The sequence below is a fragment of the Silurus meridionalis genome, chromosome 6 (genome assembly GCF_014805685.1).
Source record: "Silurus meridionalis isolate SWU-2019-XX chromosome 6, ASM1480568v1, whole genome shotgun sequence".
Taxonomy (NCBI): domain Eukaryota; kingdom Metazoa; phylum Chordata; class Actinopteri; order Siluriformes; family Siluridae; genus Silurus; species Silurus meridionalis.
Window position 1 is genome coordinate 5196732 of NC_060889.1, and position 14315 is coordinate 5211046.

General features: G+C 41.9%; 3 protein-coding genes across 3 annotated transcripts in view; 1 reads left to right on the plus strand and 2 right to left on the minus strand.

The window, feature by feature from the left end:
• LOC124388091 (low-density lipoprotein receptor-related protein 8-like) overlaps nt 1–3995 on the minus strand; it is a 16545-nt gene extending 12550 nt beyond the window's left edge. Inside the window, exons 1-2 of the mRNA XM_046852747.1 lie at nt 3798–3995; nt 3083–3202 (exon numbers count right to left, since the gene is read on the minus strand). Of these exons, the coding sequence (XP_046708703.1) occupies nt 3083–3202; nt 3798–3867 (190 nt within the window). The 5' untranslated portion in view covers nt 3868–3995. The remainder of the gene's footprint in view (nt 1–3082; nt 3203–3797) is intronic.
• Nucleotides 3996–7801: 3806 nt separating this feature from the next.
• On the plus strand, nt 7802–10260 carry LOC124388102 (doublesex- and mab-3-related transcription factor 1-like). Its single transcript, XM_046852769.1, has 4 exons — nt 7802–8267; nt 9141–9349; nt 9500–9605; nt 10026–10260. The coding sequence occupies exons 1-4, from the start codon at nt 7871–7873 to the stop codon at nt 10034–10036; spliced, it is 723 nt and encodes a 240-aa protein (XP_046708725.1). The 5' UTR covers nt 7802–7870; the 3' UTR covers nt 10037–10260.
• A 610-nt stretch (nt 10261–10870) lies between these two features.
• On the minus strand, nt 10871–14217 carry ebna1bp2 (EBNA1 binding protein 2). The gene is made up of 9 exons (XM_046852765.1): nt 14029–14217; nt 13807–13890; nt 13317–13492; nt 13049–13172; nt 12737–12826; nt 12575–12650; nt 12396–12486; nt 11551–11716; nt 10871–11398 (listed from the first exon to the last, which is right to left on the minus strand). Exons 1-9 carry the CDS (start codon nt 14101–14103, stop codon nt 11351–11353), a joined length of 930 nt encoding a protein of 309 aa, XP_046708721.1. The 5' UTR covers nt 14104–14217; the 3' UTR covers nt 10871–11350.
• Nucleotides 14218–14315: the final 98 nt, after the last annotated feature.

A 14315-nucleotide genomic window follows, 5' to 3' on the forward strand; every position in this document is an offset into this window, starting at 1 on the left:
CCTCCGGTGCTCAGAACAGCTTACACACAGAGAACAGAGCGAGCAGTTTGCTGAGCTCGCTAATGCTGCGCTTCTAATTAGCCTTTACGATTAGATGTTTCTTCACGTGGAATCAGGCGTGTAAGTGAGGACATGAAGCGAGAGAGCTGCTGAGCTCCGGTGTCACGCTCGCTCTCACCTGATCATCTCACGTGTCCCTCAAAAACATCACCGGACATCACTGAGCATTCTCTCTGTATTCATCAACGCTTTGAAGGAAGTCTTTCCATCCCAAAAATAAACAAGCAGACAGGAGGCTATGACTGCATCAGAAGATATTTATTCAGATCCATAAACAGCTCCAATCACTTACATTTCATTCCAGCAAATCTGCACCATCACCATTTCCATTCTTTACATGAGAAATTCTCTCATCAGCACCACATTGGCCTGAAGATAAATCAATTCCGTGATGTCTCTCTCTCTCTCTCTCTCTCTCTCTCTCTCTCTCTCTCTCTCTCTCTATCTTTCACATCATTGCTTAATTAATATTTGATTAATCATGAATGTGGTTTTGTTCTCTGCAGTTCGAGGATCACAAAAGAGTGTATGATGAAGGTATTTGGTGTTTTTATTTGGCCAGGATTTGAATTATTTGGTTAAAAAGCACATCTTCAGGAGAACGTGAAGCTGAAGATGAATGAAAAGGAACACGTAGTGTGATGAAATGATGTGTTTTTTCCTCAAAAATGAAATGAAAATGTTGTACATAATTATACCCCATTGCATTTATAACATCTGTTTCTATTTATTTCTCGAGATGGAAAGACTTCATGACGTATTGAAAGAGTGATGAAATCAAGCTTCTCTACTGAATGCAGAAAGTCGTGAGTAACAGCAGCTCTTCTAAAATCAAACATCTCACGCCTGATGTCCAGGTCACAGAGATGCTCATAATACAATTCAACAACTACGAGACATAAGAGACATGTCCCCCTTATCATTTTACCTTCTCCAGAACACACACCATGTGCTTACATCATTGAGCCACTGACAGGACGGTAAGTTCTTACTCCAGCGTTAAGCTCAATCCATTTCTGATAACATTATATATATATATATATAAATAAAACATTATATCTGATATTCACATTTAATAAAGTGATCGTATTAATTACTAACACACAGGGTTTATAATCCACATGCTCCAACATGCTGCTGGTGGGGTTTTAGATTAGTTTTGAACTGGCAGGCCACCGTAGTGAAGAGGAGGAGGAGGAAGAGGAAGAAGAGAAGGAGGAGGAGGAAAAAGAGAAGGAAGAGCAGGAGAAAGAGGAGGAGGGGGAGGAAGAAGAAGAGCAGGAGGGGAGGAGGAGAAGAAAGAGGAAAAAAGCAGAAGGAAGAGGAGGATGAGCAGGAGGAGGAGAAGAAAGAAAAGAAAAGCAGAAGGAGGAGAAGAAAGAGTAAAAAGCAGGAGTAAGAGGAAGATGAGTAGGAGGAAGAGGAGGAGAAGGAGGAAGAACAGCAGCAAGAGGAGGAGGAGAAGGAGAAGGAGGAAGAGCAGGAGGAGAAGAAAGAGAAAGAAAAGCAGGAGGAAGAGCAGGTGGAGGAGAAGAAAGAGGAAGAAAAGCAGGAGGAAGAGGTGGAAGAGCAGAAGGAGGAGAAAAAGAGGAAGAAAAGCAGAAGGAAGAGGAGGATGAAGAAGACAACCAGGAGGAAGAGGAGGAGAGAAGAAGAAGAGCAGGAGGAGGAGAAGAAAGGAGGAAGAACAGGAGCAGGATGAGTGAAGCAGACGAGAGAAATGAGAAGGAAAGAAGATGTTTTTGTGGAGCAGCTCCAGGTGAACTGACCAGAGATCAGAAGGTTGGTGAGGTTAAGTGGAAGTGGAAGCTGTGGTTGGTGGTGAAGTGTTGCGTGTGCTGCTCACCCTGAGGTCTAATAAACCAGCCTGAACAGACACACTAATGAAGCGTGATCATCTGGACTGTAGGAACTGAACCGGTACCTGAGTGTGTGAGTGTGTGTGTGTGTGTGTGTGTGTGTGTGCTGATAAAGTCGCTCCCTCTGGAACGAATAAACCCTCCTCCTGCGTGTGGAGATGTGGTCCAGGACACGATCAAGACAATAAATAAAAAGATTTCAGCTCAGAAATGCATTTTTATATGAATAATAATAAACAAATAAATAATTAAGTCTTTTTCCAGCATTAGATTCTGTTTTACACGAAGACTCAAGATACAAGATGTGGATCACAACAACCAACAGCCCAAAGTGACGTCTGCTTCATATCCAGCTCATATCCATGAAACTGTCCTTCACTTCAACTAGGAGACTATCAGATCTGCTTTAAGAGTCAAACATATGAGGAATAACAAAAGATCTTGGAGATGTGTTTAAGAGAAACAAGGGGACAAGCAGAAGCTTTAAACAGCCACGAGGAGAATCACTGGACTCTGGACACAGATCTCCTGACGCTATCAGTAATCCTGAAAGACAAGAAAATCTCGTCCCTGAAAGATCTTTTATTTGTTTATGTTCAGGATGAATGTAGGCCACGTGCTCTGGAGAGACGTGCAGACGTCACAAAAATCACACACGTCCCCGTTAACGTTAGTCACTGAGCGCTTTTCACCCTGAGGGCTCAATGGGGAAAACACTCTCTCCAGTGACACGTGAATCGAATCGTTCTGCCAAAACGTCAAAGTACAGCATGATCGTGAAAAACGTGACACCATGACCATCAACTTCTTCAGCAGTTTGAGCTACAGGAGCTCGTCTGCTGGACCGGACCACACGGACCTGCCTTCACTCCCCACGTGCGTCAAAGAGCCTCAGCTGCACCATGCAGTTCTGAGAGATTCTGACCACTGCAGACCAGGAACAGTTTTGGAGACGCTCTGACCCAGACGTCTAGACGTCACAATTTGTCAAACTCAAAACATTTTTCTGCTCCTAACATCAAGTTTGAAGACAAAATGTTCACCTGCTGCCTAATAAATAAATCCACCCACTAACAGGAGCCATGATGAAGATCATCAGTGTTCTTCACTTCACCACACAGAGTGTTATGATATTAGATGGATCATGGATCATGGAGACTCACGGCAGTCTTCCTCATCGCTGTTGTCGGAGCAGTCGTCATCGTCGTCGCATCTCCAGATGGTCGGGATGCACTTCTTGTTCTTGCACTGAAACTGTCCGTCCTCACACTCCGTCTCAGACCCTGAACATCAGGAGCGGAAAAAAAAACAGACAATCAATATTTAAATCAATCAACCAATCAAATCAATCAGATCATTAAACGCCTGAGAAATACACTCCCAATAAAGAGAGACAGCGCATGCGCTCCCCCTCCCACGAGGACACCCCCCCCTTCCCCCTCTCTCCATTCCACTACATAACGGCTTTTAGCTAACAGGCTAACTGTCACAATTTACCTCAGGAGCTCGAGTCACATTCTCCTCATATAGAACAACAAATCTCACCATACACGACCGAGATGTTGTTTATTACCGCTCACATTCATCAATAAATCTATAAATAAATACATTTAAATATAAGTACACACACACACACACACACACACACACACACACACACACACACACACACTATACCGTATAAGTGTCAAATCGCGTCAGGTGGAAAAACCTCACATTCACTTTACCTCATTTACATCCTTCATTTTTATAAAAACATCTGAATGGTTCAATGACGTATGTTTTCTGCATCACTGCCTCACAAGAAGACAATAAAACGGATTTCTTTGTTTTTTTAACAAAAACCGATTTTCTCCACATTTTCCCCTGAAAACGCACCTTTCCCGTGACACGGCTGCAGGACGAGCAGGTGGAGAAGGAACAGTATCCGCCAGAAGAACATCCACATCTCGTGATTACAGCGTTCATCCACCGGAACCGAACAAAGGGAGAAAACCCGGTTACAGCAGAGCGGAGAAGAGCGGAGTGGAGCAGAGCGCCGTCCTGTCCTCCTCCTCCTCCTCCTCCTCCTGTCCTCCTCTCTCTCTCTATCTCTCTCTCTCTCTCTCTCTCTCCCCTCTCTCTCTCTCTATCTCTCTCTCTATCTCTCTCTCTCTCTCTCTCTCTCTCTCTCTCTCTCTCTCTCCCTCTCTCTCTCTCTCTCTCTCTCTCTCTCTCTCTCTCTCTCTCCCTCTCTCTCTCTCCCTCTCTCTCTCTCTCTCTCTCTCTCTCTCCCTCTCTCTCTCTCTCCTCTCTCTCCCTCTCTCTCTCCCTCTCTCTCTCTCCTCTCTCTCTCTCTCTCTCTCTCTCTCTCTCTCTCTCCCTCTCTCTCTCTCTCTCTCTCTCCTCTCTCTCTCTCTCTCTCTCTCTCTCTCCCTCTCTCTCTCTCTCTCTCTCTCTCTCTCTCTCTCTCTCTCTCTACCTCTCCATCTCTCTCTCTCTCTCTCTCCCTCTCTCTCTCTCTCTCTCTCTCTCTCTCTCTCTCTCCATCTCTCTCTCTCTCTCTCTCTCTCTCTGTCATTTTGAACCGGTGACGATTACAATAGTGGGCGTGGTTTACCCTAATTCTGCATTTTGTACGCAGACCGGTCGCGTTCCAAACAGCTCTGTGCTCCCTACACTCAGCGCCCTACACAGCGGTGAATTAAACGGGTTCCACATTTTACATAGTGCACTATTTATCTATTTGAAGTTCAGCCATGAATGAAGACAGAGACACACACACACATACACACACACAGGGACACGCTTTTTTAACACGCTTTTTAACACGCTTTTATCCAGCAGCAGAGAGAGAGAGAGGGCAAACAGCTGCCTTGTCCTTTTCTTTACATTCAAAACAGATGTGTACAGATGTAAATTTTCGAGTCAAGACAAGTGGAATTTTATAATATACAGTGAATATATAGTCTGTACAGTACACAATAAAGCCTACATAAAACAATATACTGTACAGTTAGTGTGTGTGTGTGTGTGTGTGTGTGTGTGTGTGTGTGTGTGTGTGGAGCAAACAGAGACCTCCATAACTCTTTCAGCTGTTCCCACAATCTGCTGCAGGGTCTTGTGATCCCAAACCAGGCAGTGATTCAGCTGCCCAGAACATGGTGAGGATCAGTGCTGGTAGCAGGACTTAGGAACTTTGGAACTGGTGTTGAAGACCAGGTGAGGTTCTTCCTCAGGTGAACACCAAGGAATTCGGTGAACTTTACAGAAAGTGAGTAAAAGTAACATGGCAATGAAAATATACCATTTATACAGGTGTTACACAGATGTTTGGGTGTGAGTTCTCTCTAAAGGCAACACTGCTGCAATTCTTCTAGTAACGCTTGTAACACAAAATACCACCCAAATTAACCCCAAAAATACCACCCATAACCACCCAAATTAACCCCAAAAATACCACCCATAACCACCCAAATTAACCCCAAAAATAACACCCATAATCACCTAAATTAACCCCAAAAACAACATCCCTAATCACCTAAATTAACCCCATAAATACCATTCATAATCACCCAAATTAACCCCAAAATACCACTAATCACCTAAATTAACCCCAAAACAACATCCCTAATCACCTAAATTAACCCCAAAACAACATCCCTAATCACCTAAATTAACCCCAAAATACCACTCATAACCACCCAAATTAACCCCAAAAATACCACTCATAATCACCCAAATTAACCCCAAAATACCACCCAAATTAACCCCAAAAATACCACCCTAATCACCTAAATTAACCCCAAAAACAACACCCCTAATCACCTAAATTAACCCTAAAACAACATCCCTAATCACCCAAATTAACCCCAAAATACCACCCTAATCACCCAAATTAACCCCAAAAATACCACCCTAATCACCAAATTAACCCCAAAAACAACACCTAATCACCTAAATTAACCCCAAAACAACACCCCTAATCACCCAAATTAACCCCAAAATACCATCCCTAATCACCCAAATTAACCCCAAAATACCATCCCTAATCACCTAAATTAACCCCAAAAACAACACCCCTAATCACCTAAATTAACCCCAAAACAACACCTCTAATCACCTAAATTAACCCCAAAACAACACCCCTAATCACCTAAATTAACCCCAAAACAACACCCCTAATCACCTAAATTAACCCCAAAACAACATCCCTAATCACCTAAATTAACCCCAAAATACCACCCTAATCACCTAAATTAACCCCAAAACAACAATTCTAATCACCTAAATTAACCCCAAAAACAACACCCCTAATCACCTAAATTAACCCCAAAACAACACCCCTAATCACCTAAATTAACCCCAAAAACAACATCCCTAATCACACAAATTAACCCCAAAATACCACTAATCACCTAAATTAACCCCAAAACAACACCCCTAATCACCTAAATTAACCCCAAAACAACACCCCTAATCACCTAAATTAACCCCAAAAACAACACCTAATCACCTAAATTAACCCCAAAACAACACCTCTAATCACCTAAATTAACCCTAAAACAACACCTCTAATCACCTAAATTAACCCCAAAACAACACCTCTAATCACCTAAATTAACCCCAAAAACAACACTAATCACCTAAATTAACCCCAAAATACCACTCATAATCACCCAAATTAGCCCCAAAAATACCACTAATCACCCAAATTAACCCCAAAAACAACACCCCTAATCACCTAAATTAACCCCAAAAACAACACCCCTAATCACCTAAATTAACCCCAAAAACAACATCCCTAATCACCTAAATTAACCCCAAAAATACCATCCCTAATCACCTAAATTAACCCCAAAAACAACACCCCTAATCACCTAAATTAACCCCAAAAACAACACTAATCACCTAAATTAACCCCAAAACAACACCTCTAATCACCTAAATTAACCCCAAAAACAACACCCCTAATCACCTAAATTAACCCCAAAACAACATCCTAATCACCTAAATTAACCCCAAAATACCACCCTAATCACCTAAATTAACCCCAAAACAACACCCCTAATCACCTAAATTAACCCCAAAACAACACCCCTAATCACCTAAATTAACCCCAAAAACAACACCCCTAATCACCTAAATTAACCCCAAAACAACATCCCTAATCACACAAATTAACCCCAAAATACCACCCTAATCACCTAAATTAACCCCAAAACAACACCCCTAATCACCTAAATTAACCCCAAAACAACACCCCTAATCACCTAAATTAACCCCAAAAACAACACCCCTAATCACCTAAATTAACCCCAAAACAACACTAATCACCTAAATTAACCCCAAAAACAACACCTAATCACCTAAATTAACCCCAAAAACAACACCCCTAATCACCTAAATTAACCCCAAAACAACACCTCTAATCACCTAAATTAACCCTAAAACAACACCTCTAATCACCTAAATTAACCCCAAAACAACACCTCTAATCACCTAAATTAACCCCAAAACAACACCCCTAATCACCTAAATTAACCCCAAAACAACACTCTAATCACCTAAATTAACCCCAAAACAACACCCCTAATCACAAATTAACCCCAAAACAACACCCCTAATCACCTAAATTAACCCCAAAACAACACCTCTAATCACCTAAATTAACCCCAAAACAACATCCCTAATCACACAAATTAACCCCAAAACAACACCTCTAATCACCTAAATTAACCCCAAAACAACATCCCTAATCACAAATTAACCCCAAAATACCACCCTAATCACCTAAATTAACCCCAAAAACAACACCCCTAATCTCCTAAATTACCCCCCCCCCCCCTCCACAGTGTCTGCGTTCCACGGAAGAAAAAGAACGTTACAAAGTATATGTGGTGACGTCACGTCTCGGGGTGAAAGCGTCGCGCGCTGCTCCCGCGGTAAACAGTTGTAAGTTTTGAATTAAAATGGAATCGGTCTCGAGTAACCGGAGAGCCTCGCGGATCCCAAAGTGCGCGCGCTGCCGGAACCACGGCCTCGCGGTGCCTCTGAAGGGTCACGCGCGCCGGTGCCGATTCTCTCAGTGCGAGTGCTGGAAGTGCGCGCTTATCTCCGAGCGCACGCGCATCATGGCGAGACAGCGCGCGGGCGGCGTCGTGAAAGAGGGGCGCGGGAGAGGCGCGACCGGAACCGGGAACGCGACCGGTACCTCTGCAGGGGTAAACGGTGACCCGCGCGTCACCCGGATCCTGGCGCACACCGGGGAGGAGCACGAGCCACCGACACCGGCACCGAGCGATCCGGAGACCCCGCACAAGTCCACTGATCTCAGAGCCGGCGCTCAGGACAGCGGGGTTATGAGAGGTAACAACTCAAAAACAACTCAATAAATCAACTGTAATATAACCAACAACTCTAATATAACAACATTAATATTTATATTTAATAAAGATATAAACACAGCTAGCATACAGGCTAATCATACAGCTAGCATTTAGCTACAAGCTAACCGCGCTTCCTAACAGACTTCTCTCCTTTTTTACTTTTCATTCATTTTCTCTTTTTATTATTATTATTATTTTTATTATTATTATTATTATTATTATTTCCCTGCAACACTTTTATCTTTCTGTGTGATTTTAATATTTATATATGGAGAAAAATCAGTTCCCTCCATTTTAATTTCCGTTTATTAAATAATCACATTTCACTAATAAAGAACATCAAATAAAAAAATGGTAAATTTATTTTAATTTAATTATTTAATTTTTTTGTGTAAGTTTATTTATAATGTGTATTTAATTTACTGAAAAATTCAAGAAAAAAACAACAATAAATTTGATAATAACAAAAAGTATATTTACACAGTAAACACATTATTATATATTCCGGAGAAATAAAAATAAATATGATTTATTTCTTTTGATGATTTGATGTTTATTTTTATTATTTTGAAGTGAATTTAAAATGTTGTGAAATAAATGTATGATGTAAATAGTGATATAAAGATAAGAAATAGAGATGCTATAAAAAGGTTGCTTATAAATATTGGCCCCTAATGGACACATTAATTGATCTGATACTTATTTAAAGGCAGAGAATTGGTTTTTCAGGGTCACTGGTGTTAAATGTGTGAGTATTGAGCCTATAAAGTGGAGATGAAGTGTTGAGTCTGGTGTTTTGGAGCTGTGGTTTGTATTTGTGTATTTAATAGGCTGAGAATGTTTTATTTTCTAGAGCGGCCCCATTTGCCCTGGGAGCAGATGTTGGCAGAAAGAGCCCAGAACGCTGTTTATTGTAGAGATGTTTCCATGCCGACGCCCTTTCACCTGAGTGTTCCTCCCTACGCCAACGCCTACCCGCACTCCGCCTTCCTGCTCAGCCTCGGAGCTCCTCCACTCGGGTTTCCTCCTGTTCCCCAGGCGGCGCTGTTGGACTCCAGACAGGTGAGGGGTGAAAGGTTTCAGAGTTTGGGAATATAGAACACTAATGAACACCTTCTGACCAATCACAATCCAGAATTCTTCAGAGCTAAAAAATCAATAGAACAAACCTTAAATATTAGGAGTTTAAGAAGGTTTTTTTTATTATTATAGGAAGGTCCTGGATTCTTCTACACGCCGTATCTTTTTCACCCAAATCTTGATCTCTACCACACCAGGGACGGAATGGACGGAGTGGACATGTCTCCTCTACATTACGGTATGAGAGATTCACACGTCAAAGCTCTAACCTGAGATTATTAATGTTCCATTACACATATTGATCAATAGTGATCAGGCAGAGCTCACAGTCAGATCTCCTACAGTTCCATGGTTTGACCTTCTCATCATCGTTTTCGTTTACATAAGAAACAGAATGGGAGAGATTTGATTTAGAGGGACGTCTCATTTCACTTTCATCCGTTTCATGTGATCAGATTTTACCAGGGGGAGAACATCAGCTGCTTTTCTGTTCAATGCCCTCATTGAGGAATTATTTTTGCAAAACAGAAGGTTGTGGGTTCAAATCCCATCCCTGTCAGAGCTTCACATGGATAAAAATAAAGAAGTGTTTATTACCAGTACAGGATTTCAAAGCTTTAGATGTATTTTATATAATAAACACACACTTTGTGTTCAGGAGGAACCTGAAGACGGCTGAGCAGGCAGGAGGACGCTGATCTACACTTTCCCAATGGAAATCTGTTATATGGAGAAAGAATGATCTAAAAATAAAACATTAAAGCTTCGATATAACTTTATACTTTGTATAAAATTAGTTGGGTGTTCATCATTTCTGTTAATGTTTTCAGCCTAGACATCTGTTAAAGAGGATTTCACTGTAAATGTTTATTTCATTAAAAAAGATTTACGCAGTTCTGATTAATTGCATTGTGCATTTTACATCCTTACACAGGACAAGAAACAAAAAGAACCAATTAACCATCAGAACCAAACGTGGAGCTTTTTATATGCAGTATCAAATGCTCCTGAGAGTCATTTTAATCCCTAAAGCCATGATTATAATTCTGCACTTTATTCGGGTCTTTCAAAAAAAACTACAAAAAACTTGAAGCATTAAAAAGATCAGTTTCATAATTGTGTCGTCGCTGCACTTCCTGTTTATGGCCACCAGATGTCACCAGAACGTGCTGGAGTCTGCTTCAGGTCAATGTTGAGCAGGAAAATGATGAGATTTAAGAAACAGTCAAACAAATCATGAGAATCAAACAAACACCTGCTGATTCACGCCATCAAACAAGAAAAGAAGAAAAATTGATGAAATGACACCGAGAGTGTAAATCCTACTAATACAAAACAAAAACAAATTTTAATTTGAATATTAAATCAGATAAATCTCAATGAAAGAACAGGAGCAACAGAGAGAATCATTTCTGATCGAGTTCAAATAAAAACTAATTGTTTATTTGGGAGTCAAATGAACCGACTCTTAATAGTGAGCCCATTAATAAAATACCAAGCAACTTGTTTCATTCACTTTTTTTATTGAAGTAATATTTTATTTCCTGTGCGCATCACTGTCACCATAGAAACACTTCCTGTTTCCTCCAGTCACAGGGAAGGAGAAGAGACTCCGATTCACTGTGAAGTCCACACAAACTGGAGACGGGCACAGAGGAACATTCTAAAAATCCTGAAAGTAGAAAAGGAACCAACAAACTACATGCCATTGATCCAGAGGGAACATCACGCTCATGAACCAGGAGGGGGGAGGGAATATACAGAAATATTACAAATCCAAAAAAATCTAGTCAAGAGATTCCATGAGTTCAAATCATAACCAAGAATCACTCGATAAAGTCTCAAACACAAGTACACACTCTTCACCAAGCTTCTACTGTGTGTGTGTGTGAGTGTGTGTGTGGAGCAGCTCATGTCAACACGAAGGTCCACTGAAGTCCCCTCAAGTCGTCAGATGTCCATGTTGAGGAGGTTCACGGCGCTTCACTTCCTCGACTTCATCTTCCGCCGCGCTTCTTTCCCCGGACGCTTCTGTCCACAGGGGGAGCAGACTTCAGTATCACACACACACACACACACACACACACACACACACACACACACACACACACACACACACACACACACACACACACACACACTTCTACCAAACGTTAAAATAAACAGCTGTAAAAGGTCCTCACGTTCTTCTGGCCTGCTTTGCTGAACTTCTTGCCCACTTTGCCGTGAGCCACTTTGCCCCTGAATCCCGACACGTCGCTGTGGCTCTCCTTCGTGTTCCACTTCGCTCCTTTCTTCTTCCCGCCGAAGCCGAACTTCGAGTCCTTGTACTTCCTCTTAGCGCTGGGGCTGAAAACAGAGCGTCCAAATCAACAACACACCATACTACAGAGGAACCCAGAGGGAACCCGCGCACGTCTACTCTGAAGCTCCGCCTCCTTTAGACAGGCCATGCTGCAGCCAATCAGAGCAGGTTATGGTGTTTAAACAAACGCCGTGCGATAGAAGAATCTTTAATGACGTCGTTATTGACAGTTAGATTGGATGGTGAGATCAGATGATAAAATCAGATAACTAGATTAGACCGTTAAATAGACGGTGAGATTCAAATTAAGACAATAAGATTAGATAGGGAGATTTAACTGTGAGATTAGATCATTAGATTAGACGATTTGATTAAACAGTGAGATTAGTCGACTGGTTTATACACTAATGTAAGACCTGAGATTAGATGATTAGATTACACAGTAAGACTAGAGAATGAGATTAGATTAAATGTTGAGATTAGACAAATTGATTAGACACTGAGATTAAACTGTGAGGTTCGATAATTACATTAGATAGTGAGATCAGATGTGCGATGTGAGATTGAGCTAATATTAGATGAAACTGTAAGATTAGAGATTAGACAGTAAAATGATTAGATGACTAGATTAGACAGTAAGATTAGATGTTAGATTAAGTAGTGAGATTAGACAATGAGGTTGAGCTAAAATTAGATGATTAGACTGTAATGTCATGTCCTTACCCTTTCTTATTAACGTGTGGTTTAGACGGAGCTCCTGTTGCCTTCTTCCCCTCAGCATCTCCTTCCAGGAAGTCCAGTTTATCACTCATACCTGTTACACATCATCATCATCACTCCATCAATCATCAGACAAACCAACAAACCAAACGAGGATCAAACGAGCGAAAGAGAGGAGGAACCTTTCTGATATTTCTTCACCGCCGTCATCATAGACTTCTTCTCCTTCTGCCTCTTCTGCAGAACCTGGACCTGGACCTGTGGAGTTGAGGAACAAGGACGTGATGAACACAGCGAGAAGAACAAAATGGTTTTATTTGAGTGAAGGGTCGAAGTCACGTCACCTTCTTGCTGAACTTCCTCTGCTCTCTCAGCTTCTTAGCTTTCTCCGATTTCTCCATCGCCATCTGCTTCTGGATCAGCTTCTTCCTGACCTACACACACACACACACACACACACACACACACACACACACACACACACACACAGTGAAGTGAATTCACAGTAAACTCAAACACCTCGACTGAATTGGGATTAGATTAGATTAGACAGTAAGACTAGATACTGAGATTGGACATTAAATTAAGTTTAGAGAGTAGACAAAGTGATTAGACAGTATGATTAAACACACACACACACACACACACACACACACCTTCTGCATGTGCTGATCAGATTTGGTCATCTCGGCGAAGTAATCGTCCGGCCGTTTGGTGAGAATCTGTAACTTCTGTAACCTGGGCAGAGCCTCGAGAACAGAGGCCTGGGCCTGACGATAACTACACACACACACACACACACACACACACACACACACACACACACACACACACCAGCGTTTAATGAGTCTAGTGGGAGGAGTCAGTGGGCGGGGCTTCATTAGTGTAGACGCTTCCCAGAGGAACACGAGAACAAACACTCACAAGAACATTTCCCTCTGAAAGTCATCATCTGCGTTGATCTGGTCTCCACCTGGTCCTGGTTCCACCCTCCCTTCTGCTTTAGCCAGGATATCAAGAGCGGGCAGAGTGGTGAGGTCCAGCCTCTCCACCCACACCAGGTTCCTCTTAAACTCTGCCAAACATTTCTTCAAACCCTCCTGGAGACACAAGATCAGGAAGTTTGCAAAAATCTATAGCTTTATCAGCACACAATCTTTCAAACATCTCAGCATGCAAACATCTCAACATCCAGACATCTCTCCACCAAACCATCTCAACATCCAGACATCTCTCCACCCAACCATCTCTTCACCAACTATCTCAACATCCAACCAACCATCTCTCCACCCAGCCATCTCAACATCCAAACATCTCAACATCCAGACATCTCCCCACCCAACCATCTCAACACTGAAATATCTCATAATTGTTCTAACATTCAGAATTAAAGCCATCATCTGCTGAGACTCACCACGTTGTTCACAGCTTTTTTCGGTTCCTCTAATGGAACGTTCATGCCGGGTTTGAGGAGTCCTTTAGCGAAAGCTTCTTGAAGCTGCGAGAGTAAAAAGAGATTTTAGTTGTAAAACTTCAGCAACGTTCTGATAAGTTTATAAACCAGAGTGAACTTGTTAGCATTATTAGCCAAAAGCTATCAAGAGGCATAAAAACTCTCATAAAACATTATTGCGACCTCTCCATCTGAGAGCTTGGAGTCGTGATCTTCCCATTCCTCTCCCAGCTGATGATCCTCCTCTGAATCCGACATCTTTAATAAACAGATTATAAACAGATAATAAACGATAATAAACTCTGATCAGATTCTCACGTGGCCCTGCAGAAAGACCATGTGCACGCGCAAAAATGCTCCGACTGGCGCATTGCTCATGTCGAACAAACGTTCCGGTCCGCCTCCGGGTCACAATTATCGAGTTATTATCGGTTAAAAAAAAGTGAGTAACCACGAGTTTGAAAAAACTT

Coding starts and splice junctions, on each gene's coding strand:
- LOC124388102 (XM_046852769.1), top strand. CDS start 7,871: ATGGAATCGGTCTCGAGTAACCGGAGAGCCTCGCGGATCCCAAAGTGC. Junction 8,268..9,140: donor GGACAGCGGGGTTATGAGAG/GTAACAACTCAA, acceptor TTTATTTTCTAG/AGCGGCCCCATTTGCCCTGG. Junction 9,350..9,499: donor CGCTGTTGGACTCCAGACAG/GTGAGGGGTGAA, acceptor TTATTATTATAG/GAAGGTCCTGGATTCTTCTA.
- ebna1bp2 (XM_046852765.1), bottom strand. CDS start 14,103: ATGTCGGATTCAGAGGAGGATCATCAGCTGGGAGAGGAATGGGAAGAT. Junction 13,891..14,028: donor CCAAGCTCTCAGATGGAGAG/GTCGCAATAATG, acceptor TTACTCTCGCAG/CTTCAAGAAGCTTTCGCTAA. Junction 13,173..13,316: donor TTTCAGAGGGAAATGTTCTT/GTGAGTGTTTGT, acceptor GTGTGTGTGTAG/TTATCGTCAGGCCCAGGCCT.